The 24,414-nt window shown below is 42.2% G+C and overlaps 2 protein-coding genes and 1 long non-coding RNA gene across 3 annotated transcripts in view; 1 reads left to right on the top strand and 2 right to left on the bottom strand.

The window, feature by feature from the left end:
- Positions 1-11,162, bottom strand: part of Cenpi (centromere protein I) — a 60,905-nt gene extending 49,743 nt beyond the window's left edge. The window contains exons 1-6 of the mRNA XM_050130572.1: positions 11,065-11,162; positions 10,494-10,598; positions 8,231-8,462; positions 6,506-6,643; positions 1,075-1,193; positions 686-793 (exon numbers count right to left, since the gene is read on the bottom strand). Of these exons, the coding sequence (XP_049986529.1) occupies positions 686-793; positions 1,075-1,193; positions 6,506-6,643; positions 8,231-8,447 (582 nt within the window). The 5' untranslated portion in view covers positions 8,448-8,462; positions 10,494-10,598; positions 11,065-11,162. The remainder of the gene's footprint in view (positions 1-685; positions 794-1,074; positions 1,194-6,505; positions 6,644-8,230; positions 8,463-10,493; positions 10,599-11,064) is intronic.
- A 150-nt stretch (positions 11,163-11,312) lies between these two features.
- On the top strand, positions 11,313-14,494 carry LOC126493559 (uncharacterized). Its single transcript, XR_007589822.1, has 3 exons — positions 11,313-11,412; positions 12,960-13,064; positions 14,387-14,494. It is a non-coding gene; the product is annotated as an uncharacterized lncRNA (long non-coding RNA).
- Tmem35a (transmembrane protein 35A) lies at positions 13,079-23,857 on the bottom strand. Its single transcript, XM_050130570.1, has 2 exons — positions 23,624-23,857; positions 13,079-14,681 (listed from the first exon to the last, which is right to left on the bottom strand). Exons 1-2 carry the CDS (start codon positions 23,741-23,743, stop codon positions 14,298-14,300), a joined length of 504 nt encoding a protein of 167 aa, XP_049986527.1. The 5' UTR covers positions 23,744-23,857; the 3' UTR covers positions 13,079-14,297.
- Between the last annotated feature and the right edge of the window lie 557 nt (positions 23,858-24,414).

Raw genomic sequence — 24,414 nt, 5'->3', positions numbered from 1 at the left:
ATGGGCACCAAGCCTTCAGGCAGAACATAGACATACATGTGAACAAAACACTTGTAGAAATAAAATAAGTAAATCTTTAATAAAAATAAACCTATTCCTACCTAGTACAGGGCAAGAAACAAGATGTAGCATGAGTTTTCATATGCATGAATTCTATTCCCAAAGTGAGAGGAATTCAGTCAGGTATGTATGTACATTATGTGGCCTACAAACTGATTGTCCTTGAAAATTTTCTAGGTAGTGAATAGGTTGATTTCTTGGCATTACCAATGTCTTCAAAGGGATAATTATGCTATTTAATCAAAAAAATAAGTTATTTGCAACCTTTAAGATAGTGTTCTCCTTCTCATGGATTCTGATGTAGTTTTTGCAGTGTCAAGAAAATTCAGAGGAAATCATCCAAAGGACTCTGCTGATGTGGTTTAAAAGGGAAAATAGCAACCACTGAGCTAAATCAACAAAACTCTATCTGTACCATTATTTCCTTAAAAGAAAATATACAGCAAATACCACAGATTTGTTAATCTGTGAGACAGTGCAGCAAAGATCTCTGTTGTGTAATTCTTTCTACTTTTTGTATTCTTAGTACATCTTGAAATAAGCATGGAACACACATTAAGGGGCATGGCAATATACAGAAAAATAGTATTCGACTGAAGCGCAAGGCTGTTCAGTGTTTACTTACCAGTGCATCATCTTGCAAGGAAGCAAAAAAGAAGCCATAGAGCAAATTAATTTGCTTCTTATGATCAATAAAGTCAAACATCGCAACCAACCAACGATAAAAAAGCACCTGTTGACAGAGAAAATGTGTCTTTAGAGAATGTAACTAATTGTGGAGGAAGAGCTTTAATCTCTCCTCGGCACTAGTTTAAAAGATACTAGCACCAAATAGGATAACAGATTTTTATTTCTTAGTAAAAATTTCTGTTTGAACAGGGTCCTTTTATCAAGCTACATTGTTCTGAAACCACAAGTCATGTACAAAGGGCCACTTACTCCATAAGTGGTTCTTCTTTGCTAGCCCTTAAGTAGGTTCTAAAGGACTTATCATCAAAGTATCTAAAAGATTACCTTGGTATTACCAGAGCACTTGCCAACACAGAGCCAAGATACCGCCTTAACCACAGAATCTTCTGATATGAGAGTTTCTGGAATCATGCACTTTAATATCCGTATGCTTATAGCATTCCCTGGGGGGAAAACACTCTAAATTAAACTGGATTTCAGTGTCTCAATTGTTCCTTTACTATGGTCATAACTGTCTAAAACAAACTAAAAAGCAAATTATCTTGTGTGTACGTGTCCACATGAGTGCAGACATGTGTGCCTAAAAGTATGCATCTGTATGGAAGCCAAAGCTTGATGGTATTGTCTTCCTGTCGCCTTACTTTTTCAAAATTATCTTTATTGGATGATTTTTTTTGTATATGGGTATTTTGCCTGCACGTGTGTCCGTGTACCCTGTGCCTGCAGGACCCCCTGGAAATGGAGTTTAAAAATGTTGTGAACTGCCATTGGGTGCTAGGAATCAAACCTGGGTCCTCTGGAAGAAGAGCAAATGTCCTTAACCACTGACCCCATCTACCTTACTTTTTTATGTACATGGTGTTTTGCCTGCATCTATGTCTGTGTGAGGATGCCAGATCCCCTAGAACTGGAGCTACAGACAGTTGTGAACTGCTATGTGGGTACTGGGAATGGAACCCAGGTCCTTTGGAAGAACCGCCAGGACTCTTAACTGCTAAGTCATCTTAACCACTGAGCTGTCACTCCAGCCCCACTTACTTTTTGAGACAGGGCCTGTCAATGAACCTGGAACTCGCAGATTCAGATAGACTGGCTAGTCATCGAGTCCTATGGATTCTCTGGTTTCCATCTCCTCAGTGCTGGGATCACAGACACATGCCTCTGCCTAGGCTTTCTCTCTCTCCCTCCCTCCCTCCCTATTTATCCATCTATCTCTCTATGTAAGGGTATCTTGTTTGCATAAGTGTATGTGCCGTGGAGTTGGACCCAGCCATGCCCACTTAGCATTAAAAAAACACTCCTGGTCAAAAAAATAATTACAGATACAAATGCAATAAGAACAAATTCAGATTTGAAAAATAGGTCACAGTATGTTTAAAAAATGTACGTAGGCTTGGAAGAAAGAAGAAAAAGGGTATAGAGAGTTGTTATAAAAAGAAATGGTTTTTTTAAAAAAATAAAACAAAGTCTTTAAAGAGACAGAGTACAGACAGTCATAGATAAAAGGAATAAAGAAAAATAAGCCATATAAAGATAATATATATATACACAGAGAGTCTAAATTATGTATATTATTATGTTTTCTTTAATTTTTTTGTTTTTGTTTGTTTGGTTGGTTTTTTTTTTTTTTTTTGAGACAGGGGTTCTCTGTAGCTTTGGAGCCTGTTCTGGAACTAGCTCTTGTAGATCAGGCTGGCCTTGAACTCACAGAGATCCACTTGCCTCCCAAGTGCTGGGATTAAGGCATGTGCCAACACCACCTGGCCTTTAAATTTTTTGAATGTGAAAAAGCTAAGTACTAAGAGACATTTCATTGTATGGGCTGCTAAGCTAAACCAACATTTATATTTAAAAGGTATCTTGACTTCAAAATTTGGGTCTAGAGAGGCAGTGGTGGTGCACACCTTTAATCCTAGCACTCAGGAGGCAGAGGTGGGAGAATCTCTGTGTGGTCTACAGGAGCTAGTTCCAGGACAGGCTCCAAAGCTACAGAGAAACCCTGTCTCAAAAAACAAACAAAAAAAAATTGGGTCTAAGAATATGTTGCTTTGGCAAAGAGGTTCTACTTTTATTTCCACAGAGGATGAGAACCTGTGGATTCCTTCTAGACTAATGTGGTTTGATGGACAAAGACCCACCCCCGAAAGGTTGCTGTGGACACCCCCGAAAAATTACTTTGCCCAACAAAAAGCAGAAATCAGTTTTGGAGAGAACTATGCCCAAATTCCCAAATATTGTTTATTAATGTTTCTTTACATTTAAAGGGGGATATGCTATAGAGATCAATACTTTGCACTAGTATGGATCTTGGTTTATTGATAGAAATTTTAGGTCAATTATTAGGCTTTCTAGATGTACAGAGATATATTTCACATAGATAATTATTCTTCAAACCTTTCAAAGACTAGAGAATACAGCATTTAAAATATTTTAAGAACTTAGGACTTTTCATGACAGTGAGACACATCTGCTTCTGGCAGCACCGATCTACTTTAAAAGAATGATAGGCATCAGAGAGGCTCCTCATGGAGTTTGTTAGCCATTTGGACAAGAAACTGCTCTTGCCTGAACTGTTTGACTTGACTTGCAGGACCCATAGAAAAATGACTGCTGACATTGCCTAAAGAAGGTGAAACAGTCCTTCGGGGTTCCTGCTTCATGAAAGAGTCTGCCAGACATTCTGCAGGACACAGAAGAAAGTGACTGACAAACTGCTAATATAGGTGGAACTGTCTTTGAAATTTCCTGCTCATGGACAAGTCTACTGGATACTATGGGTCTATAGGCTGAAGATGGGTGCTCCAAAGATACAGAAGAACTGTCAATTCTAGAGTTTTAGAAGCTGCTGACAATGCACTTCCTGTTTACTTAGGTAATATTATATCCTTTTGGAGTCTTTCATGGAGTTGAGGAATAGATAGTTAAAGTTATAGTTTTCCTTAGTTATGATAAAAAGTAAAGTAGGTATAAATGTTGTAACTTTAATTCTTGCTTGATATCTGTTTTGTTATATGTAATTTTACTATGTTAAAATTAAAATCTTCCTTTTTATTTAGACAGAAAAGGGGAGGGGATATGGAAAGTCCTTCTGTATATGTGTTGCTTTTATTGGTTAATGAATAAAGAAACTGTTTTGGTCAGTGGCTTAGCAGAATAGATCTAGGTGGGGAAAACTAAATTTAATGCTGGGAGAAAGAAGGTGGAGTCAGAAAGAAGCCATGTAGCCTTCAGAGGGGAAAGATGTGAGCTGCCAGCTGGAACCTTGCCAGTAGGCCACAATCCTCATGGTAAAAATAAAACAGAAATGGGTTAATTTAAGATATAAGAGCTAGCTAGAAATATGCTTAAGCTATTGGCCAATCAGTATTGCAAATAATATAGTTTCTGTGTTTTTATTTTTGGGTCTGAGTGGCTGGGAAACAATCAAGCAGCCTACACCCTCTCTCTCTCTCTCTCTCTCTCTCTCTCTCTCTCTCTCTCTCTAAGGGTATTTTGTCTGCATAAATGTATATGTATCATGTGTATCTGAGGCCCAAAGTATGTGTCAGAGCCCTAGGATTAGAGTTATAAAGGTCGTTAGGTCCCATGTAAGTACTAGGAATTAAACCCAGGACCTTAGGAAATGCAGCTAGTGCTCTTAACCACTGAGTCATCTGTCTAGCCCCTTGCCCTTGACTTTTAAGTGAGTATTGGGAATTTAAACGCAAGTACTTACTCATTCTTACATCCCAAGTACTTTGCCTATTGAGCCATCACCCCAGCTCCTAAATCAAATTATTTAACCCAAATACATCTATTATAAAAAGGAGGTTAAGGAACCAAGTCTAGTGGCACATGCCATTAATCCCAGCACTTGGGAGGCAGAGACAGGTGGATCTCTGAGTTCAAGCCCAACCTGGTCTACAGAATGAGTTCCAAGGCAGTCAGGTCTACACAGAGAAACCCTGTCTCAAAAAGGTTAGGGAAGAGCTGAAGAGCTGATTATGGAGGTATAGACCTGTAAACCTAGCACTCAAGAAGTGGAGGCAAGAGGATCTTAAGTTTGAGGCTAGTGTGAGCCATGTAGCAAGACACTGTCTCAAAAAGAAGAAATGAGAAAAGAGCTTCCTTTTAAGGTAATTAAAATAATTAGTAATTAGATAATTTTGGCGAATGCAGGACTCATTGAATATGCAAAAGCTACAATGTGGATGCTTTTTCCATTACTAGGGCTTAAACCTAGAGCCTCATGCATGTTAGGCAAGCCCTCTTACTGTGCCACATCCTCACTCCAATACATTCCATTTTTAAAGCATCATGAATTTTAATAGTATGTGAATTATACTTCAACATTAAAAAGCCTTTCCACCCAGCAGTGGTGGCACACACCTTTAATCCCAGCACTCAAGAGACAGAGGCAGCCGTATTTCTGTGGAGGCCAGCCCAGTCTACAGAGACAGTTTTAGAACATCCAAGGATACACAGAGAAACTCTGCCTCAAAAAAGCCTTTCAATCACAAGGAACAAAGTGGTTTTCACTTTAATTTTGCAATGACACAATAGATTATTATTAATGGTTAAACCCACTGACAGGCATTTTCATGAGTTATTGCATTTAAAAATTTTCTTAAAGGGCAGGGCATGGTGACTCAGGCTGCTGTTCTCAGAACTAGTAAGGCAGAAGCAGGTTGATCTCTAAGTGTAGAGGTCAGAGGCCAACTAGTGGGAGAATGGGAACTGATTCTCTTCGTTCACTATGTGGGTCCCAGGGACTGAACTCAAGTCCTCAGGCTTGCATGCAGGTCTAATGAGTCAGCTCAAATGAATATTAAAATGAAGATAAGCTATTCTGAATGCCTGAACATGGGTGAAAGAAAGCTACAAGTAAATAGAACACTGATCAGGTGATATTTCTAAGCCTGTCCTGTACTTAGGATAGGAAACACAAAAGAGAAAAGCATCTTAACTACCAGGATCAGAGATAATGGAATAAAGACAGTATAAATAGGAACTTGTCAGGTAAATAAACCTAAAGCAATGAAACATACTTGATCCTTTAAAGTCCCACTTTGAAAAACCTCCAATGACATCAAGCACACACATGGTATACATACATACATTCAAGCAAAAACACTCATACACATAGAATAAAATAAATCTTTAAAAAAAAAAGCCTGGGTGTGGTGGTGCATATCTCTATTCCCAACACTTGAGAGGCAGAGGCAGGAGGATCAAAGCAAATTTAAGATCACCCTCATCTTCTTAGCAAATTCTAAGTCAACTTCAGGTATCTTTTTGTGTCTCTCTGTGTGTATGTGCTTCTTTTTGTTTTCTGTTTGCTTGTATATTTTGTTTATTTGCCTGTTGTTTTCTTTCTTTTTTTTTGGTTTTTCAAGACAGGGTTTCTCTGTAGCTCTGTTCTGGAACTAGCTCTTGTGGACCAGGCTGGCCTCAAACTCACAGAGATCCACCTGCCTCTGCCTCTCGAGTGCTGGGATTAAAGGCGTGCGCCACCACCTCACAGCGCCTGTTTGTGAGAGAGAAAGAAGGTGTAGAGTGGGACAGGTAGGGAAGTGGGAATAATATGGGAAGAGATGAAGGAGGAAAAACCATGATTAGAATATACTGTAGAAAAATATTATTTTCAATAAAAAACAAAAGCAAAACAGACACAGTACATTTTCTTTGGAAAGAAAAAAGAAACAAATAAAACCCCAAAACTGTCTAAATGGCAAAACTAACAGGAAACTAATGAAAATATATCAGTTCAACATACCAAACTTGCCACTGAGTGCCACATTTAGTAAAATATCAATTGCTTCTGGAGCTAAGCCATTTTTCCAAGCCACGTTTTCCACAGTTTTCAAGTGTTTTTCCAACGTTGTATTTTTATTGAGTGAAGTTTTCTTGGGACCTGGAAAAGAAACAATATTAAACAAGGAGACCTTGGACAATCTTTCAGTGCTCATCCTCAATAATTACAACCTAGGGACTCATTAAAGGAATAGATTTATGCAATAACTGTCTTCCTCTAAAAAAAAATAAAACAAGCAAATTAAAAACCTTGAGAGCCTATATATTACTCAGTGCTTAGCAACAATAGAATCTTCAGTGAAGAAACATCCCTCATGCCCTGACAGCTCAGTATATATTGAAATATACTATATCACAATGTATTATATACTATAGACAAAACATCTCTCCAGCATAGTGGCTGGAAGATACTGTGATCACCTCAGAATCTTTACAAAATACTAATACTTATCATGTACTCTTAAGACATCTGATTTTGTTGATATGGGATGTGTATATGTATACACACACAGACACACATTCAACTTTAATTAAAACCTCTTTCAATATTAGGACAATTCCAAAATTTTACTAGAAACCTTTATTTGTGTATATACACGAGCATGTGTGTACCTATGAGTGTGTGAGCCATGTGTAAGGCTGAGTGTGAAGGAGAATTTGATGCTAGGAATCTTCCTCTATCACTTGCCACCTTATTTTTTTTTTGGAGACAAGGATTCTCAGTGAACTTGGAACTCACCAATTCAGCTAGACTACCTGGCCAGTAAGCTACAGGGAGTCTCCTATATCTGCCACCCCAGTATTGGCATTACAATCACATAAACCATGCCAAGATTTTTACATACTTTGAACTCAGGTCCTTATACCTACAAAGCAAGCTCTTCCTCAACTGGACCATCTCCCAAGCCTACCTAGATGTCATTCAAAAGTCACAGTGCCAGGTTACATCCCATAGCAACAAAATCAGATGTCTAAGAATAAATGATAAGAATTAGTATGTTTTAAAGTTTCTGAAGTGATCACAGTGTCTGCTAACCACTATGCTAGGAAAATGTTTTGTTTTGTCTATAGTATATAAATGTTGTCATATAGTAAATTCTCGATAAGTGACTATTAGATAAAAATTTGAATAAACAAAAACATCTTTCCCTTTAAAAGCATTTAAGGCTGGACATGATGGTGTGCACCTTTAATCCCAGCAGTTAGGAGGAAGCGACAGGAGGACCTCTCTGAGTCTGAAACCAACCTGGGCTACAAAGCAATTTCCAGGACAGCCAGGGCTACACAGTGAAACCCTATCTCAAAAAAAAAAAAAACTTTAAAAAAGACAAAAATTATTTTTGGACAGGTTCCTACTCTTACCTGTCTTACTCCCCGTGTTGGGATTACAGATATGTCTGCCACTGCATCCAGCAATTAGGACCGAAATATTTTTAGAGAGAAATAGGAATTTCAGGGCTTGGGCTGGGGTTGTAGCTCAGATTCGAGAATGCTGGGTTCTACCACCAGCTCCACATAAACCAGGTATGGAAATGCACACCTGTAATCTCAGCAATCAAGTTAGAGGCCACCCTCTGCTGCATAGTGAGTTCAAGGCCAGCCTCAGATACATAGAGACTGGTCTCAATAAAAAAAAAAAGTAAATAAAATAAACTGCACTTTCATAAGGAAAATCATCTGCCTTTACCTTTCTGGAAGTATCCTACTGCTTTCTGCAGGTCATCTTCGTCTTGATCATCAGCATGTTTAGGATCTTCCACTGAACTGCTTTCTTTCAAGACACTCTTCGAGTTGCCTGATTTCTCTTTTACCTTCCAGGCTAAGAGACTGGTCTGAAAAGTATTACTACCTTGAGAAATTCTGTTTTGGAGCTCAGAGCTTCTGGTTTTCCTTTGAGTTGCCATCACTGTATATATGTTCTAAACAAAAATGAGTACCAAGTTACTATTACCCAGCCAGAGACAATGACCACATTTGTCTGCATTCCCATGTGCAACAGGTATTCAATGACAGGAGACAATTAACCCATAGGCTTTTTTAGAAAGTCCTTGACCTGAACAGCAATAGATTCATAACTTGCCAATGTAATATATATTAGCTAAACTCTTAAAAACATATAGGCATCCTCCTGAATATTAACCTTCATCAGGCGATGAAAGGAGACAGAGACAGAGACCCACATTGGAGCACCGGACAGAAATCTCAAGGTCCAAATCAGGAGCAGAAGGAGAGAGAGCACAAGCAAGGAACTCAGGACCACGAGGGGTGCACCCACACACTGAGACAATGGGGACGTTTAATCGGGAACTCACCAAGGCCAGCCGGCCTGGGTCTGAGAAAGCCTGGGTTAAAACCGGTCTCGCTGAACATAGCGGACAATGAGGACTACTGAAAACTCAAGAACAATGGCAATGGGTTTTGATCCTACTGCATGTATTGGCTTTGTGGGAGCCTAGGCAGTTTGGATGCTCACCTTATTAAACCTGGATGGAGGTGGGTGGTCCTTGGACTTCCCACAGGGCAGGGAACCCTGATTGCTCTTTGGGCTGATGAGGGAGGAGGACTTGATTGGGGGAGGAAGAGGGAAATGGGAGGCGGCAGTGGGGAAGAGACAGAAATCTTTAATAAATAAATAAAGAAAAAGAAAAAAGAAAAAGGCTATATTTTTAAGTACAAAACCATCCCATCTCATAATTGCAATATTTTCCTACTCCTATTTTATCTACCCCTCCTTGATTTTGCTTTCGATCTTGACACTGTCTTTTTTGTCAGTAGTATGTTAAAATTGCACAGTTAAAAAAGCTAACTAGGACTGGAGAGATGTCTCCGAGGTTAATAGAACTGACTGCTGTTCTGGAGGTCCTGAGTTCAATTCCCAGCAACCACATGGTGGCTCACAATCATCCGTAATGAGATCCGGTACCCAGAACACTATATTCATAATAAATAAATTTTAAAAAAAAAGCTAACTAATGCCCAGGGTAGCAATATTATCCATTTATTAATTCACACATTCAATAAATACTACGCATCATCATCTTTATGCCAAACACAGTCTAGTTAGTTACTCGGGCTGTAAAAATAAAACATCATGGTACCTGAATTCAGGAACCCTACACTGGGGGACAGGGGTTATAAACCAAGGACCCAGTAAGTAACACGTGCAGTGAAGTGACAGAAATGAGGTGGAGTAGGAATCTAATTTTGAGTAGGTGTCCAGAGAAAGCCTCTTGTGGTGGTTTGAATGAGAATGCCCCCCCCCCCCCCGGCCCATATATTTGAATACATGATCCCCAGTTGGTAGAACTATCTGGGAATGACTAGGAGGTGTGGCCTTGTTGGAGGAAGATGAGTCACTGAGGGTGGGCTTTGAGACTTCAAAACTCCACACCATTCCCACTTAGTTGTCTGCCTGGTGCCTGTGGATAAGATATAAGCTCTCAGCTACTGTTCCAGGACTGTGCCTGTCTGCCACAATGATTGCATGGGTTCTGCTACCCCGTGTAATAGTTAAGTCTCAAATTAAATGTTTTCTTTTATAAGTTGCCTTGCTCATGGTGTCTCTTCACTAAGAAAGAAGAAAAGTAATTAAGACAGCCCTCTTTCGTGACCCTTAAGGAAGATGAAATCTAAGTGCCAAGAAGGAGTGGGCCATTTGAAGGTGCAGGGGAAGAGTATTTGATGAGAAGAAAAATGGAAAACATCCAAGCAAGAAAGAAATTTGCATATTAATGAAAACGTGTCGACACCAGTGTGAACAGTTTGGATCAAAAGAGTTAAAGTGTAAAGTGAGAGTCAGAACTGTAACAGGGGAGATCATATTGGGTCTTATAGGCAAAGAGTAAGGACTCTGACTTTTCAGTATCAAACCACAGGAGAGAAAACGTAAGACCATTTTTCTTTTCTATAATGTAGAGACTAGAGTTCAGAAGTGTTGAGAAACCACTTACCAGGCTTTGCCAAAGAAAGCAGATGACTGGCCTGCAGTAGGTCTAAGTAGGGTAAAAAAAAGACTCACATGTCCTATGAGATACTCGGTGCAGGAGCATATATACCTGGGTAGATAAAACAAAGAATTAGACACAGATATGAGGGAAACCAAAAATAATAAGGAACCAAGACTGGCTTCTAAGTTTTTATCTTCAAGTAGGAAAATCTACGGGAACAGATGGAATGACATTCAGTCTCTTCCCCCTAGAACAGATGAGACCAGGGCAAGAGAACACATAAGACAGAAGGAGGGGAGGTCTGGTGACAAGAGCATCCTACTTAAGAAGGGTCAGGAAGCAGATTAGGACCCCCACTGGGCGAACTGCTCCAGCGCCACCGGGTGGTTCAACTCACGGCCCTCCCTCCCCACCCAACAGCGACACAGGCAAACAACTCCCCGACTAGGCCTATCCCTGAGACCACAGAGGAAAATCTGATGCCCGTTTCCCTTCTCAGAGTTAGTTTTACCCTCGCCGGTCGCGGTATTGCAGATCTCAGTGCCACCCTGGCCGGAGTCGCCCAGCACCTCACCTTAAGAACTTCGGCACTGGTCACCTCACCCTAAGAACTTAGGCACTGGTCCTCCAGCTCCCAAAAGCCGCCTCCGAGATTCAAAAGCGCCAGCCCCGCCCCGCGCATGCGCTTCGGGGGAGCCCGCAACGGCGGGGGAAGCGAGTTCAGCCGAAAACTAATTGGTTTGAGTGCAGCTCTGAGGCGGGAGGTGGCGCGCGCGCCAGCGGAGAAAGACGCGCCTCAATGACGCAGAGTGACTGGCCCCACCCACGGAGGCCTGGGGCGCGCCCCAGCCGGCAGTCGCTACTGGAAGTCAGTTGATTGACCCGTGGTGGTCTCCGAGTTCTGGGGTTTGCAGCGGTCATTGTGAGTGGAACAGTGCTAAGTGACTTGACGTTGAATTTAACGTGGTCAAGTGTGGTTTTCATTTTGCCCACATTGACCCCAAATGTCGGGGCTTGGGATCGGCAGAAAAATGTAAAACTGAAAACTTGACAATAAAGGCGGTTTTTCCATATGTTGTGACTTAGAGGGTCTGTCGCTTTCCTGTGGAGTTCGAGGTGGAGGTCGGGGGAAATGGACAGTAAGAGAAAAATCACAAGATCTGCCTGCTTTTGACTGTCTGGGCTACAGTGTGACCTTGTCTTAAAAAAGAAAAAAGAAAGTTAGGAATAAAGGAGGAATTTATAAATGCAATGCCTCTCAGCGACTTGAGGCCATAAGATTATTATGAACTTTATGCAAAATTCTACAGGAAAAACTTGCCATCTCAGACAAGCATAAATAACCGAGGATTAACTTGAAGTATTTGATATAGACTACAGCAAAAATGACTACCACATCTAACATGGTTTTAGAGTAGTTTGACAAACTCATTTACTCATGCATAAAAATTGAGACTGTCCATTTTTTCTGATAGCTGCTCTTTAGCAAAATTGAAATTTTTATTGAGCCATTTTTCATGCATTTAATGATTTAATACACTCAAATAAGTGTAAACTGGACAGGATTGAAGGCTTCACCCTCCTTTTCGCAGATGAAATGGTACCCTAAGTGATGAAATAACTTAGTTAACGTGACAAATTTGTGACAGGACAGCTTGTCACTTTATGGACACAGTGTAGTAGACGACACTGCTTCATATTTATTTAATGAACCCTTGGGTTTTTTCTGAAATAATATTTCATCTTTTCCTCTGACTCACTCAATAAAGACCTTCCTAAACCTGGAGATAGTATTGGGATCCTAAGGCTTTATCCTAAGACTCTAAGGCTTCTCCTCTTACATGGTAACAACAAAAAAAGCTCGAAGGAAGCTGGGAGGTGGTGGTGCACGCCTTTAATCCCAGCACTCCAGGGGGCAAAGGCGGGCAGATCTCTGTGAGTTCAAGGCCAGCCTGGTCTACAGAGCTAGTTCCAGGACGTTAGGGCTGTTATACAGAGAAACCCTGTCTCGAAGGAAAAAAAAAAAAAAAAACATGAAGGAACTTAAAATGATGTGCACCTTAGCAGCCTTATTTGTATACTGAAACTATTACACCCTTTTCTTCTTCATCTAGTCTTTTGTTTCTTTAAGAGCTTGGAGCTAGGTGTGGTGGCACATACATTTAACCCAGCACTCAGAAGGCAGAAGCAGATGGATCTCTCTGTGTTCCAGGACTGCCAGCGCTACATAGTGAGACCTAATTTCAGAGAAGGGGGGGTGCAGGTACCTGGGCTAAGTGTAATGAGTGATACGGGCCTGGATGCCCAGTATTTGTGAATTAAAGAAAGAGAATCTCTACTTTGAGGCCAGTTTAGGCTATACAGTGAGACCTTGCCTTAAAACAAACAAACACCAACAACAAGAAGCTCAAGAAATTCACACGAACAGAAGACTCTGAGTCCCTTGTTTATGGGAACTTTTCTTTCCAGATATCCACACCACGTCCTCCAAATTTCAAAAACCTTTATTTTGAAAGAACAAGCGAAAGAAGACAGTTAGCAATTACCAAGGACGATGACACTGAAGAAAATACAGTAAGTACTCTTCCCACACACAGCCCCTGCCCCCTTTCCCATCCCTGGCACAACATTAAAACCATTAAAGCACATTTGACAAAGAAACAGCAGTATGTAACTACGAAAGCAAATTTCCATACTGCTCAATCCAACTAAGCCATGTCAAATGTCCTTCCCCTAGCTAACTCCACCTGCTGAATGCTGAAGAGATGTAAAACAGACACTTCTGGGGGTATTTTGGACTCTGTTAAACATTCACAAAGTTCGGTGACAAATCAATAAGAGTAGAGGACTCCTCTGATAGGTAAACACTGGATACAGCTTTTCCATCCAATTTCAGGTTTCAGAAAACCGCTAGGGCTGGAGATTCAAACTTTAAACAGGACCAATCGCTAGTCCCTCGGTGGAAACTGTGGGGAAGCTGTCAGACCCTGGTTGGCTACTGAGAATAGTGAAAGTGAGGCAGCTTTGGGCTTAAAACCAAATTTGGCTGTGTCTAGTAAAAGACTGTTAATTAAATTTCAAACTGCTAGCCAAAGAGCTCAGTCGCTTGGACCCAAACAAAGGCGAGGAGAGACTTCCTACTGTGCCGCTTGAAGAAGCACACTATCTATTGCCTGCACATATCCCCTGTTTGAATTAAATTTGATGTTGAGTGTTTCAAACTTAAAAGCCGAATTAGAAGCTAATTAAATTGAAGAAACTCTTCTTGTAAAATGGTGAGTTTAAGTTTACAGCTTAATGCAGAGAGGGAGTTCCACCCCACGTGGAAATAGGTTCTTTCTTTTCTGCTAGAATAGGATTCTCGTACCAGGAGGGTTCCCTATTCTACATTTGCTGGAATCAATGTATAAAGGGAAGGGTACCTGTGCAGGATTAGTTCAGAGCCCCCTCCTCCACACTTGCGTGTATACTCACACACATGGCAGTTCAATACATTCCCCCCCCCACAGAATCTCACAGTCACGTGCTTGCTGGAGTCCACCTCACAAACACAGCTCAATAGTAGCCACACACATGTACATGCAGCAACATGTGAGCGTTGCTCCAGGGTGACTAAAGGCGGTGCACGAATGTCAATGTGGGGAGGTCACTTTAGGGTATAGATGTACACAAGCCAATTAACTTGCAGTTTGTACTTTTTGCTTTTCCCCTAAGAACAATAAATCAAATGAAAAACACACACTGATATCTTCTTGGGTGTCAGGGAGGCAACTGCCTAGAAGGTCCACTTTTTGCACTTCCAGTTTCCTAAGACACTTTCACTTTGCCCTGCGGGGCCTTCTCATATAAGGAGGGCTGCTCCTCTTCTGCGCTCTCAGGCAAGGCCTTCTTCTCAGAACGGTCTTCCGGCTTGCGCGCAATCAGCAGGCGGCAGGTGAGCAGGATGCCGAACACCAGAGCGTGCGCATAACGTTTGAGAGGGTCGCCGACCAGCTGGTGGAAGAAGAGCACAACCAACACCAGCAACAGCAGGAAGAAGTTGGCCACATCTTTGGGACGCCCAGGGACCAGGGTCATGACGATGCCACAGGCCACTTCAAGAGCGCCAATACTTTTTCGAAGGATAATGGAGTTGATGCCCAGTTTCTTCAGCACAGGAAGGGCTCGGACATAGCTCTTGTACGCACGTTTCTAGAGTAGGGATGGCATAAGGAAATCAATGCATTAATCACAATTTTAACAGCCAAATCAAGAAAACACCAGCAAGGGTCTGTTTTCCCTTTTTACACGAGCCAAAAGTATCTCATTTTTACCCTGTCCCTTAAATAAAACCTTGTGAATAGGGAAAAAGAAGAGGCGATCTGTTTGGAATCTCTGTGATTAAAAACTATAAAAAGTATGGGACTGGAGTTTCTTCCCTCTGTTCTTCTGAAGAGGCAAGCAGGTCTCCCTGTCTCTCTCTGTCTCTCTCTCCTTCCCTTTACCCTTCTCTCAATAAACTCCTCACTTAAGCTCAAAAAAAAAAGTATGGGACTGGAGAGATGGCTCAGCAGTTAAGCTGTGTTAGGCTTGGTGGCACTTGCTTTTAGCGTCAACACTTGGTGGGGACTAAGACAGGCTGCTCTCTGTGAGATCAAGGCCAGCCTGGTCCATATATTGAGTTCCAGGACAGCCAGGATTGCAGAGTCTAGAGACCCTGTCTCAAAACAACCACATTAATTAAAAGAGCACTGGGGCCGGGCGATGGTGGCGCACGCCTTTAATCCCAGCACTCGGGAGGCAGAGGCAGGTGGATCTCTGTGAGTTCGAGACCAGCCTGGTCTACAGAGCTAGTTCCAGGACAGGCTCCAAAGGCACAGAGAAACCCTGTCTCGAAAAACCAAAAATAAAATAAAATAAAATAAAATAAAAGAGCACTGGGTACTCTTGCAGGGGACTTGGGTTGGATTCCCAGCACCCACATGGTGGCTCATAACCTTTTCTAACTCTAGTTCCATGGGGACCTGCGTCTTCCCGCTTCTGTGGTGCTGCACAAACGTGCACAGACACATACAGAAAAAGCTCTCATACACATAAAAAAATAGAAGAGGCCATCAAACCACTAAGGCCCTCAGATGCCCATCCCTGCTAGCACATCCACCTTGGATTTAGCCTCCTGAACTGTAAAAATAAATGCGGGTTGTTCACAAACTGCCAGTTTGTAATATTTTGTTATGGCAATCTGAACGGATGAAGGCACCAAAAGTAATAACTCAGCAAACCTGGTTTCATAGTATTTTTTACAAGTTGCTGCCTGTAAATTACTAAGGAAATAAAAGAAATTCATTGAACCATAAAATTGGTCCAGGCAATCCATTTCCATACTTTCTAGCACTTGCTTTGCCCAAAGGGCAAGACAATGCATGGGATAACCTCACAAATTTGACTTCCTTTATTGGACTGTATGGTAGTTTTTGTTTTTCGAGATGGGGTTTCTCTGTGTATCTCTCTGGCTGTCCTGGAACTCACTCTGTAGACCAGGCTGGCCTTGAACTCGCAGAGATCGACCTACCTCTGCCTCCCAAGTGCTGGGTGGCCTATGCCACCATCGCCCAGCAATATGGTAGGTTTTTTTTAAAAAAAGCAGAGGTGAAATATACGTTTGTAGAGTCTGCCAAAATTGCTGATCAACTTAAAAAGGCACTGGGGCTACAGTTGACAGAGTAATTATCTAGCAGGAGTGAGGCCCTGGGTTCAGTCCCCAGACTGCATGAATCAGGCATGTTGGCACTTGCCTGTAAGCCCACTACTCTAGAGGTAAAGGCAAGAAAATCAGAAGTTGAAGATCATCCTTAGCTACATAGTTAGAGGCCAGCCTGATACATATGAGACCACAGTCTAAAAGAACAAACCGTGGTTCCTTCACTGACTCAATATTTAGGATTTCCATATGCTAGGCACTGCACTAAGTATTCGGAATACGAATCTGAATCCTTTAAAAAAGAAAGCCTTATCTTATTTATAATTAATTAAATTTTATTCTTACCATATTTTACATCCCGACCACAGTTTTGCCCCCTCTTCTCCTCCGAGTCCCTTTCCCCCACAACCTCCTTTCTCCCCCAGATCCACTCCTCCTCCTTTTCCTTCAGAAGAGGGCAGCCCTCCTAGAGCTAGCCACTGGATATGGCATATCAAGTTACAATTAACACTAGGCACATATCCTCATAGCAAGACTGGATGAGGCAACTCAGTAGGAGGAAAAGAGTTCCAAGAGCAGGCAAAAGAGTCAGAGAAATCCCCTCATTCCCACGGCTGGGAGTCCCACAAGAACACCCAGCTACACAACAATAATGTATATGCAGAGGACCTAGCTCAGACCCATACAGGGCCCCTGATTGTCTCTCTGGTCTCTGTGAGTCCCTGTGAGCCCTGCTTATTTGATTCTGTGAGGCCCTACCTTCTTGTGGTTTGACGTTGAAAAGGGATAGATACTGAGCTATGTAAGTGTGATAGAGCGTTGAGTGGCACATAAAATAATGTAGTGGGTATAGTGGAGGCATAGCAAATCTCCTCAGATGGTGACAGTGACAGTGGGACCCTAAAGGAAAAGCTAGTGTTTACAAGTACCGTTCTTAATTAACACTAAGTTTTTCAAGGAGAGATCCTTACATTCTAAAGTTTGAGCTTCTGGAGGATGCACAGAGGGGAGAAAGTCAGCTTCCTAGAGATCCTATAGTCTCTTCAGGTCCCAGAACATCCAGCTATGGACTGAGTAGCTTCTCTGAATGCCAGCCCCCACCCCCAGCACAAATCACTTAACACGCCAGAATAGATTTTTATCTATGGTATTGTGGAATCTGTAAGATTCTTATCTATGGTATTGTGGAATCTTAAAGCAGTCACCCTCAAGTCCTTGTACCCACACCCAGAAAAAAAATCTTTTCAGCACTGGAAATCAAACCTAGGGCTTTATGCACAAAGACAGGAAAATGCTGCACCACTGAACCCTTGTTGCTTCTTTCTTGAGAAAACTGAATGTGGGTAAGGCATTTCATCAAATCTTTAGTTCTAAACTGAGCATACACACATTGGACCTATTATCCATGACTCAAATGGAGACTGCATAGTTTATTAGAAATGGGATGATATTCTTTCTGTTGTAGAGTAGAAGAGAGACATCAAAAGTCTCCTACCATTGTCAGCCCCTTTCTTAATGCTTGAGGAAGGCCACCTCACTTTTTTTTGAGACAGGATTTCTCTGTAGCTCTGTCCTGGAACTAGCTCTTGTAGACCAAGCTGCCCTCAAACTCACAGAGATCCTCCTGCCTCTGCCTCCTGAGTGCTGGGATTAAAAGTTTGTGTCGCCACCACCCGGCTACCTCACTTCTAACAATAGAAAGCTCACATGCCATGGATCTGTAGTAACTAGATCTCTGAAGGCATTAATGGTATTACTGGTAAAATAAAGAGAGCCGACTGACTCACTTTCCAAAAAAAAACCTGTCCCAAATCACTTTTTTATGTCTGCCCTTATTTTTCCATTCAAATGAAGCAGACCCTGAAGCCATAGTTTCCTGAAGAGGCAAAGAAGTGGGAAACAGAAGTGTTGAGTCAAATGTTTCGAATCTATCTCTTCAAAGGCAATCATGTGACAGTATCCTTGGACCTGCATTTGTTTTATTGCTTGGATAAAATTACAAGTATCTTATTGCCTCAGTTTCCCCTTTTATAAATTAGATGATTATTTTGGAAATGTAATTAAAGATTCACAGTACCATAGCTTCAAGTGAGAGTAACACACACACACACACACACACACAGAGAGAGAGAGAGAGAGAGAGAGAGAGAGAGAGAGAGAGAGAGTTAGAAATCTGGACAGTAAAGTTACCCTTGGCAGGGCAGAACTGAGAAGGGCATAGACCATGATGGAGTGCTGGTCATCTGCTTCTAATGGGTACATGCATATTTACATGGGGAGATTCTGAAATTTTCTGGAACTGTACAAGTATGTGTTGTCTGTGTGTTAGACTCCAATAAAATTTCCAGACAGAATTATATGCAAGTTGAAGGGTGCACTTACAAAAATATATTTTGCCCAAAAGTCTCAGCCTAGTTACTATCTTAGACCACATAAAACCTACACAAGTGCTGCAAAATATGCTGACTCACGTATGATTTTCATGAATTTTGTAGAAAAAAAGCCACCTGTGAATCATAGAGCATTATCTGAATGCAATAAAAGCTCATCACATTAAATTGCCAACTATTCATATGAATGATAAGCACCTTTTCAGGGCTTCCGCTTTCCATTGTCATTTATACTTACCTAAAGAGAACTCTAACAAACCTGATCCCATTAAGCGAAGGGGATTCTGCCTATATTCTTCTTAGGGCAGGTGAATCTGTCCTCCACTGTTAAGTCAAAACCACTCCGAAACAAAGGCAGATGTTGGCCAAACAGAGTCTATAAACTTCCAGACACAGCTTTGGTGTAATGTGTATGGTTCAGCTTGTGTGGCTAGCTGTGCAAACTAAGCAAGTCACATCACACCTGAGGGTCTATTTTCTCCCTAAGGAAATAGATATACTGCACCACTTCCAAGAAGTCTAAGCATCGGTGAATTACTACCCTATTACCTAGTTGGAAAGCAATTAATGGCACTGATTGGAAGCATAAAAGATTGCCTATGGACATTAAATAAACTGCACAAACATGTTGAGAATGTCTCATTAGGGTTACACAAACAGGGGAGCACTTAACTAACCACAGATAACCAAATTAACAGAATTAACAAATCTTTTCTGTGAGGGGATGCAAAGAATTAGAGACTTACCCTGTGGTCCCCAAGGTCCAAATCCTTTGGCTTCTTTGTGACAGCATGTTGGTGTTTTCTTACTAATACATATGTGGTCTCCTGTGCTCACAGGATAAAACCACCACTTTAAAAAGCTGAATACAGATTGCATGCAGGTTAGCCATTCTTATACCCCCAGTTCCTGCGCAGGAAGCTACTTAGCAGCATCTATAAGCATTGTCTCCCAATTCAAGTGAATGAATGAGGCATTCAGTCAAGGGCATCTCTGATCATACAGGATTCACTTGGGATATAGAAGACTGTATAATAACACTTCCTTAATCTGGGGGAGGTTTGAGACAACACATACCAAATGGATTATTTAGAGATGTATGTGCTAATTCTGTAGGAGTGTCACTGTATTGTACAGCAGCAAGTGGAATCTTCAGTATTTTCTGATTGCATAAAGGTCTGTTCACAGAGCACATGAAAGTACATTTTGTTTTCCTATGCACTAGATTCTAGCCCCTTAAATGACCATTAAAATTAGTTAGAAAACTACTGCATAAAATAGAATCAATTATCACCATCACCTACTCAAAGATTTCCTTGAACACCTACTGTACCAGACAATGTTTACAACCTTTTGAGGTAGGAATTCTCATTTCCATGTTACAAATAAGGGAACCAAGAGTGCCAGAAATCTAACTCTGATTTGAATGAATCCAAACCCTGCACTCTTCCAACTAATATTTCCTGTATTCTCCAGTCAAACCAGGAGAAAAGTTCATATATAGTCTTTTGTTTTAATGGTTTATTCTTATTTTATGTGTCTTGGTGTTTTGCTTGCATGTGTGTCTGTGTGAGGGTGTTGGGAGTTACAGACAGTTGTGAACTGCCATGTGGGTGCTGGGATTTGAATCTGGGTCTTCTGGAAGAGCAGTCAGTGTTTTTAATTGCTGAACCATCTCTCCAGCCCTCATATATAGTCTTCTGTTTGGTTTTTAACACTTTTTCTAGTTATTCTTCATAGAGAGAATAATGTCTAAGATAACATAATAGCTTTATTTATTTTTTCTAGAGACAGAGTCTCTCTGTGTAGCCTAGGTTGGCTTCAGACTCACAGATATTCACGTGCCTCTGGCTCTCAAATGCTGGGATTAAAAGTGGGCTTGACATGCCTAACGTATAATGGCTTTAAAATAGAGGTTAAAAAAAATAGACAGAAAAGAGATCTATAAGTCAAAATTTTAAAAATTGGCTCAGAAAAAGAACAACCCCTCAAAATATAGATTGGGGAATTGAACTCATACAAAAGAAAAAGAAAGAAGAATGTCGGGTATTTTTAAGAGTCAGTTGTAGGTTTTATCAACAAAAAAATTCAATGACCCCCTGTGCACATGATTTCCAATCTCCTCTCCAACAATAGCCTTCTCTATAATCTTGGATAAATCGTTAAACCTGGTGTGCTCCAATTATCCATTAGTAAAACAGAAAGGTCTGATAAAATGAATCTACCTCACGGAGATGTTCTGAATAAATAGCATAACTACACCAGCATCACTCATCACCCCCTTGAAATCTCATGAGAAATGACACTGCAGTCAATATGTGACTAACTCCACTAATGCAGAAAAGTCACTTCAAAATGGGAACTAATCATTCCATCTGCCCCACGTTTGGTCTTCTGAAGGACCATTGACCCCCTCTCAGAAACAAGAAATGGTTCATAATCAAGAATAAACCAGAAAAGATTGAAGGATGGTGATGAGGCAATGCTACAATGACTCATTAATTCACCCATCCATCCCACAAATATATATGTGTGTGTGTATATATATATGTATATATATCACTTTGGAGAATATATATATATATTCTTTTTGGAGACTATACACACACACAGAGAGAGAGAGAGAGAGAGAGAGAGAGAGAGAGAGAGAGAGAGAGAGAGAGAGAATGTATATATGCTTTTAGAGACAAGGTCTTGCTATGTATCTTAGGCTAACCTGGAACTTCCAAATCTCTTGCCTTAGCATGCTGGATGCTGTCCACAAACGTATATTGAGCACATTTTGTTCAAGAACTGAATACTACCTCATTTTCAAATGGGCTCAAGATTAAAGCTGGGATGAATCTAGGCACTACGCAGTTAGCCTGCTGATGTCAGAAAGCCATCAGCAGCCACAGCCTGACACTCAGTGCAGGAGGAGACCCTGGAAAAGGGCAGTCTGAAAATCCTCTATAAGCTTCAGACCACTGCGACATCCACCTTGCAGTTAGATTTCCACCCCTCCAAAAGCCCCATAGTACAGAAACACAAAAGTGATCTAACACACACGCAATTGTTCCCCATTGCTCTGTTAGAGTATACCAATTTAAACCTTTTTCTGTATATGCCAGGAGATCTCCAGGCTGTTTTCTCTTGCTTTCGTTAGGCTGCAACAGACAGCTCCACTCCCTAGGAAGAAGCTCACTCTAAACCCATTTGTGGCTAGTACTCCTCATGAGCTCCTGCCAAGCTGGTAGGAAGCTTTCTGGTGGTGACTCCATCTTAGCCGAATTGCCTGCAGAGCCTAACACTGTACTTAGGGTGCAGCTTGGGGGTCCTCTAAGGCAGCTGGGTAGAGGTTCAGAGTACAGGAAACATAGTGAAGAAAGCTATGTACCTAAAGAAAGGGAAAGCTTAAAATACCTCTGGTGTACGTGCACAAATGTATAAATAAATGTACATACGAAAAGTAAAGCAAGAGCATATTCGTGCCTCTAAAATCAAACACTGAACTGGTGCAGCCAAGACAAAAGCATAAAAGCATTTCCCGTCCACTGCTTGCCTGTGTTCTAACCTCTTGAAGCCTTTTGGTGGCTTTTGCTACCTCACCCTACCCCCTTCCCCAGTGCAGGCAGCCTTGACTACTTATTTTGACCTGCTTTCAAATCCATCTGGTCTAACGTCCTGGGAGGAGGGGAGATGAGAAGGATTTGCCTCTGGGACTAGACCTAAGCCCCCTTCCCCCACCCAAGAGTAATCCTGTGGTAAGGAAGAAACAGAACGCTCAAGCCCGAGCTGTGTGCAAGTATTTTCTGAACATCTACAATTTGCCAGACTTCCTCCATTTAAGGCTCCTGTTGAAGGGGCCCTGGAAAGCTCTGCAGTGGGCCCTAGGAGGGCAATTAATCCCTCTCAGTGTGTGAGGCTATTCCTTCCTGCCTTGGCCCTAAAGTAGAGGTCCTTTTGCCTCTTGTCTCTCTTTCTTCTCTTTTCCCCTAAGCTCATTTTCATCTTGACCTTGAGAGCCCAGTAATGTGCTTACACTCATTACTGGCACTCTGGTGTAGGCTTCTAGAAGCTTGTCCCTGCAACCGGGGCGGGGGAATGGAATCAGCAAAGTGACAGGGGCGGAGGTGAGAGACCGAAAGTGCTAGAAACATCTCTTGCTATCTCCAAGTACTCCACTACATAAGTCCTCATGGCACCTAACTGGGAAAGGCAGCCCAGCCCCCAGTTTGCGGAGCTGTTTTGGCCAGTCACCTTTGGGCATTCTAACTCTGCAGAGAGGAAACCTGCAGAGGGCCTGGCTCTGGGCAGCCACCGGAGGCACGGTGGGGATTACAGACGGTTTTGCAGGACAGGACGAACAGACTTGATAGATTGTGTAGATTAGCCTACGCACAAGAGAAAACAAGACATCCAGCTTTCCCCTCCAGTGAAGGGTAGAAGCAGAAGAAGCTCCATGACCTTTATTTGGGGCAAGACTGCTTTGTCTCCAAGATCCAAATCGCACCCGGGCGCCTAAAGGCATACCGTCAGCTTTGCACACAGGATGAGGAAGAATACCTCGCCGGCCCCTACAAACCCCTAGCTTTAGGAGCCCGTCTCCTCACCCCACCCCCAGCTCTTCTTCTCTTTCCCCTTTGTTCCTCCCTAAAATAAATAAACTCTGGCTAGCTAAACTCTTTGCTTAGAGGGAAAGACTCCGACTTGGAGACTGGCTGTGGCTGGGACTTTGGGTGTGTGCTGGGAAGAGGGAAAGGCTCTTCAATGACAGGTGCTACGCAGGTCTCAGCCTTTTGCTTGACTTAAAATTGGGGGTCCTCGCTGGGCAGCCCCTCCCCCAATTGGCATGCAGTGGCACCGAAACAGTTGTTCCCAGCATAGCCCACAATGAAATCGTTTTTTGTCCAGCTGTTCCTTCTGAGCTGTAAAGTTGTTAGGGAGAAGGGAGGGTCCGCGGTTAGAGGAGAGGTTAAGGGAAAGGCACCGCACAGGAGCGGAGAAAAGAAAGAAAAGAAAGACGGAGAGGTAGTCACAATCCCATAGGGGTGCGCTCCTCATTGCTCGTCTACATCACTTACCATCTCATTGTAGGCATCCTTGCTGAGCCGGGGGGTCAACTTGATAGTCCCCATGAAAACAAAGAAGAGTCCCAGGGCCACAGAGAGGGCCACGATAGTTACGGTTCGTGGGGATGCCATGGAGTCGCCAAGACAGGTCCCAACTAATCTTTCTGCTTTGCGCAGCCCGGGCTGTCAGGCGCAGGCAGTTAGCACAGGGAGAGCTAGAGGCGCGCTGCGGAGGCAGCAGGCAGAGAGAATGACAAAGGGAGAGGAGGGAGCTGGAGAGAAAAATTGAGAGATCGAGATTCAACCACTCTCACTACAACAATCGCTGGGTCCTAATGCCCTACGCTTGCACGGCATAAAGGACCGTGAAGAAGTTAAAAGAAGCCCTGAACTGAGACGGGGAACTTCTAATTCTTAAGTGCAAAGAAGGCAATTTATGCTTCAAGTTCAGCACCGGGAATGAGTAGTTTAGAAAAGCGTCCTTTCTACTATTTCACCAGGGGCATTTTGAAACCCCCCTCACACACCTACACTTCAGTTATTCACTCCTTATTTCAAACCTCATCATTTCCTTCAATCAAATCATTTAGTCCTCATGAAATCGTTTGATTTCTGAAAGTGCTAACATTCCAGGACAAAACTGCAAGCCCCACTTGGTGGCTCAAGTCTGCAATCCCAGTATTTTGGTGCTGGGGCAGGACGATGGTAAGTTCTGGACCAGCCTGGGCTACATAGGTAGTTCAAGGCCACCCTGAGCTACTTACCAAGAGTCCCTCTGAAAACTCATCCTCCCCCAAAAAAAA

Source organism: Alexandromys fortis, unplaced genomic scaffold (assembly GCF_014885135.2).
Source record: "Alexandromys fortis isolate MF-2015 unplaced genomic scaffold, M_Fortis_MF-2015_v1.1 scaffold_324, whole genome shotgun sequence".
NCBI classification, from domain to species: domain Eukaryota; kingdom Metazoa; phylum Chordata; class Mammalia; order Rodentia; family Cricetidae; genus Alexandromys; species Alexandromys fortis.
This window is presented reverse-complemented; position numbering and strand designations above follow the sequence as displayed.

What these genes read in the sequence shown, in the direction of transcription:
- Tmem35a (XM_050130570.1), bottom strand. Translation starts at nt 23,743, where the DNA reads ATGGCATCCCCACGAACCGTAACTATCGTGGCCCTCTCTGTGGCCCTG. An exon ending in AGGATGCCTACAATGAGATG is followed by an intron (nt 14,682 to 23,623) that starts GTAAGTGATGTA and finishes TCCCTACTCTAG; the next exon opens with AAACGTGCGTACAAGAGCTA.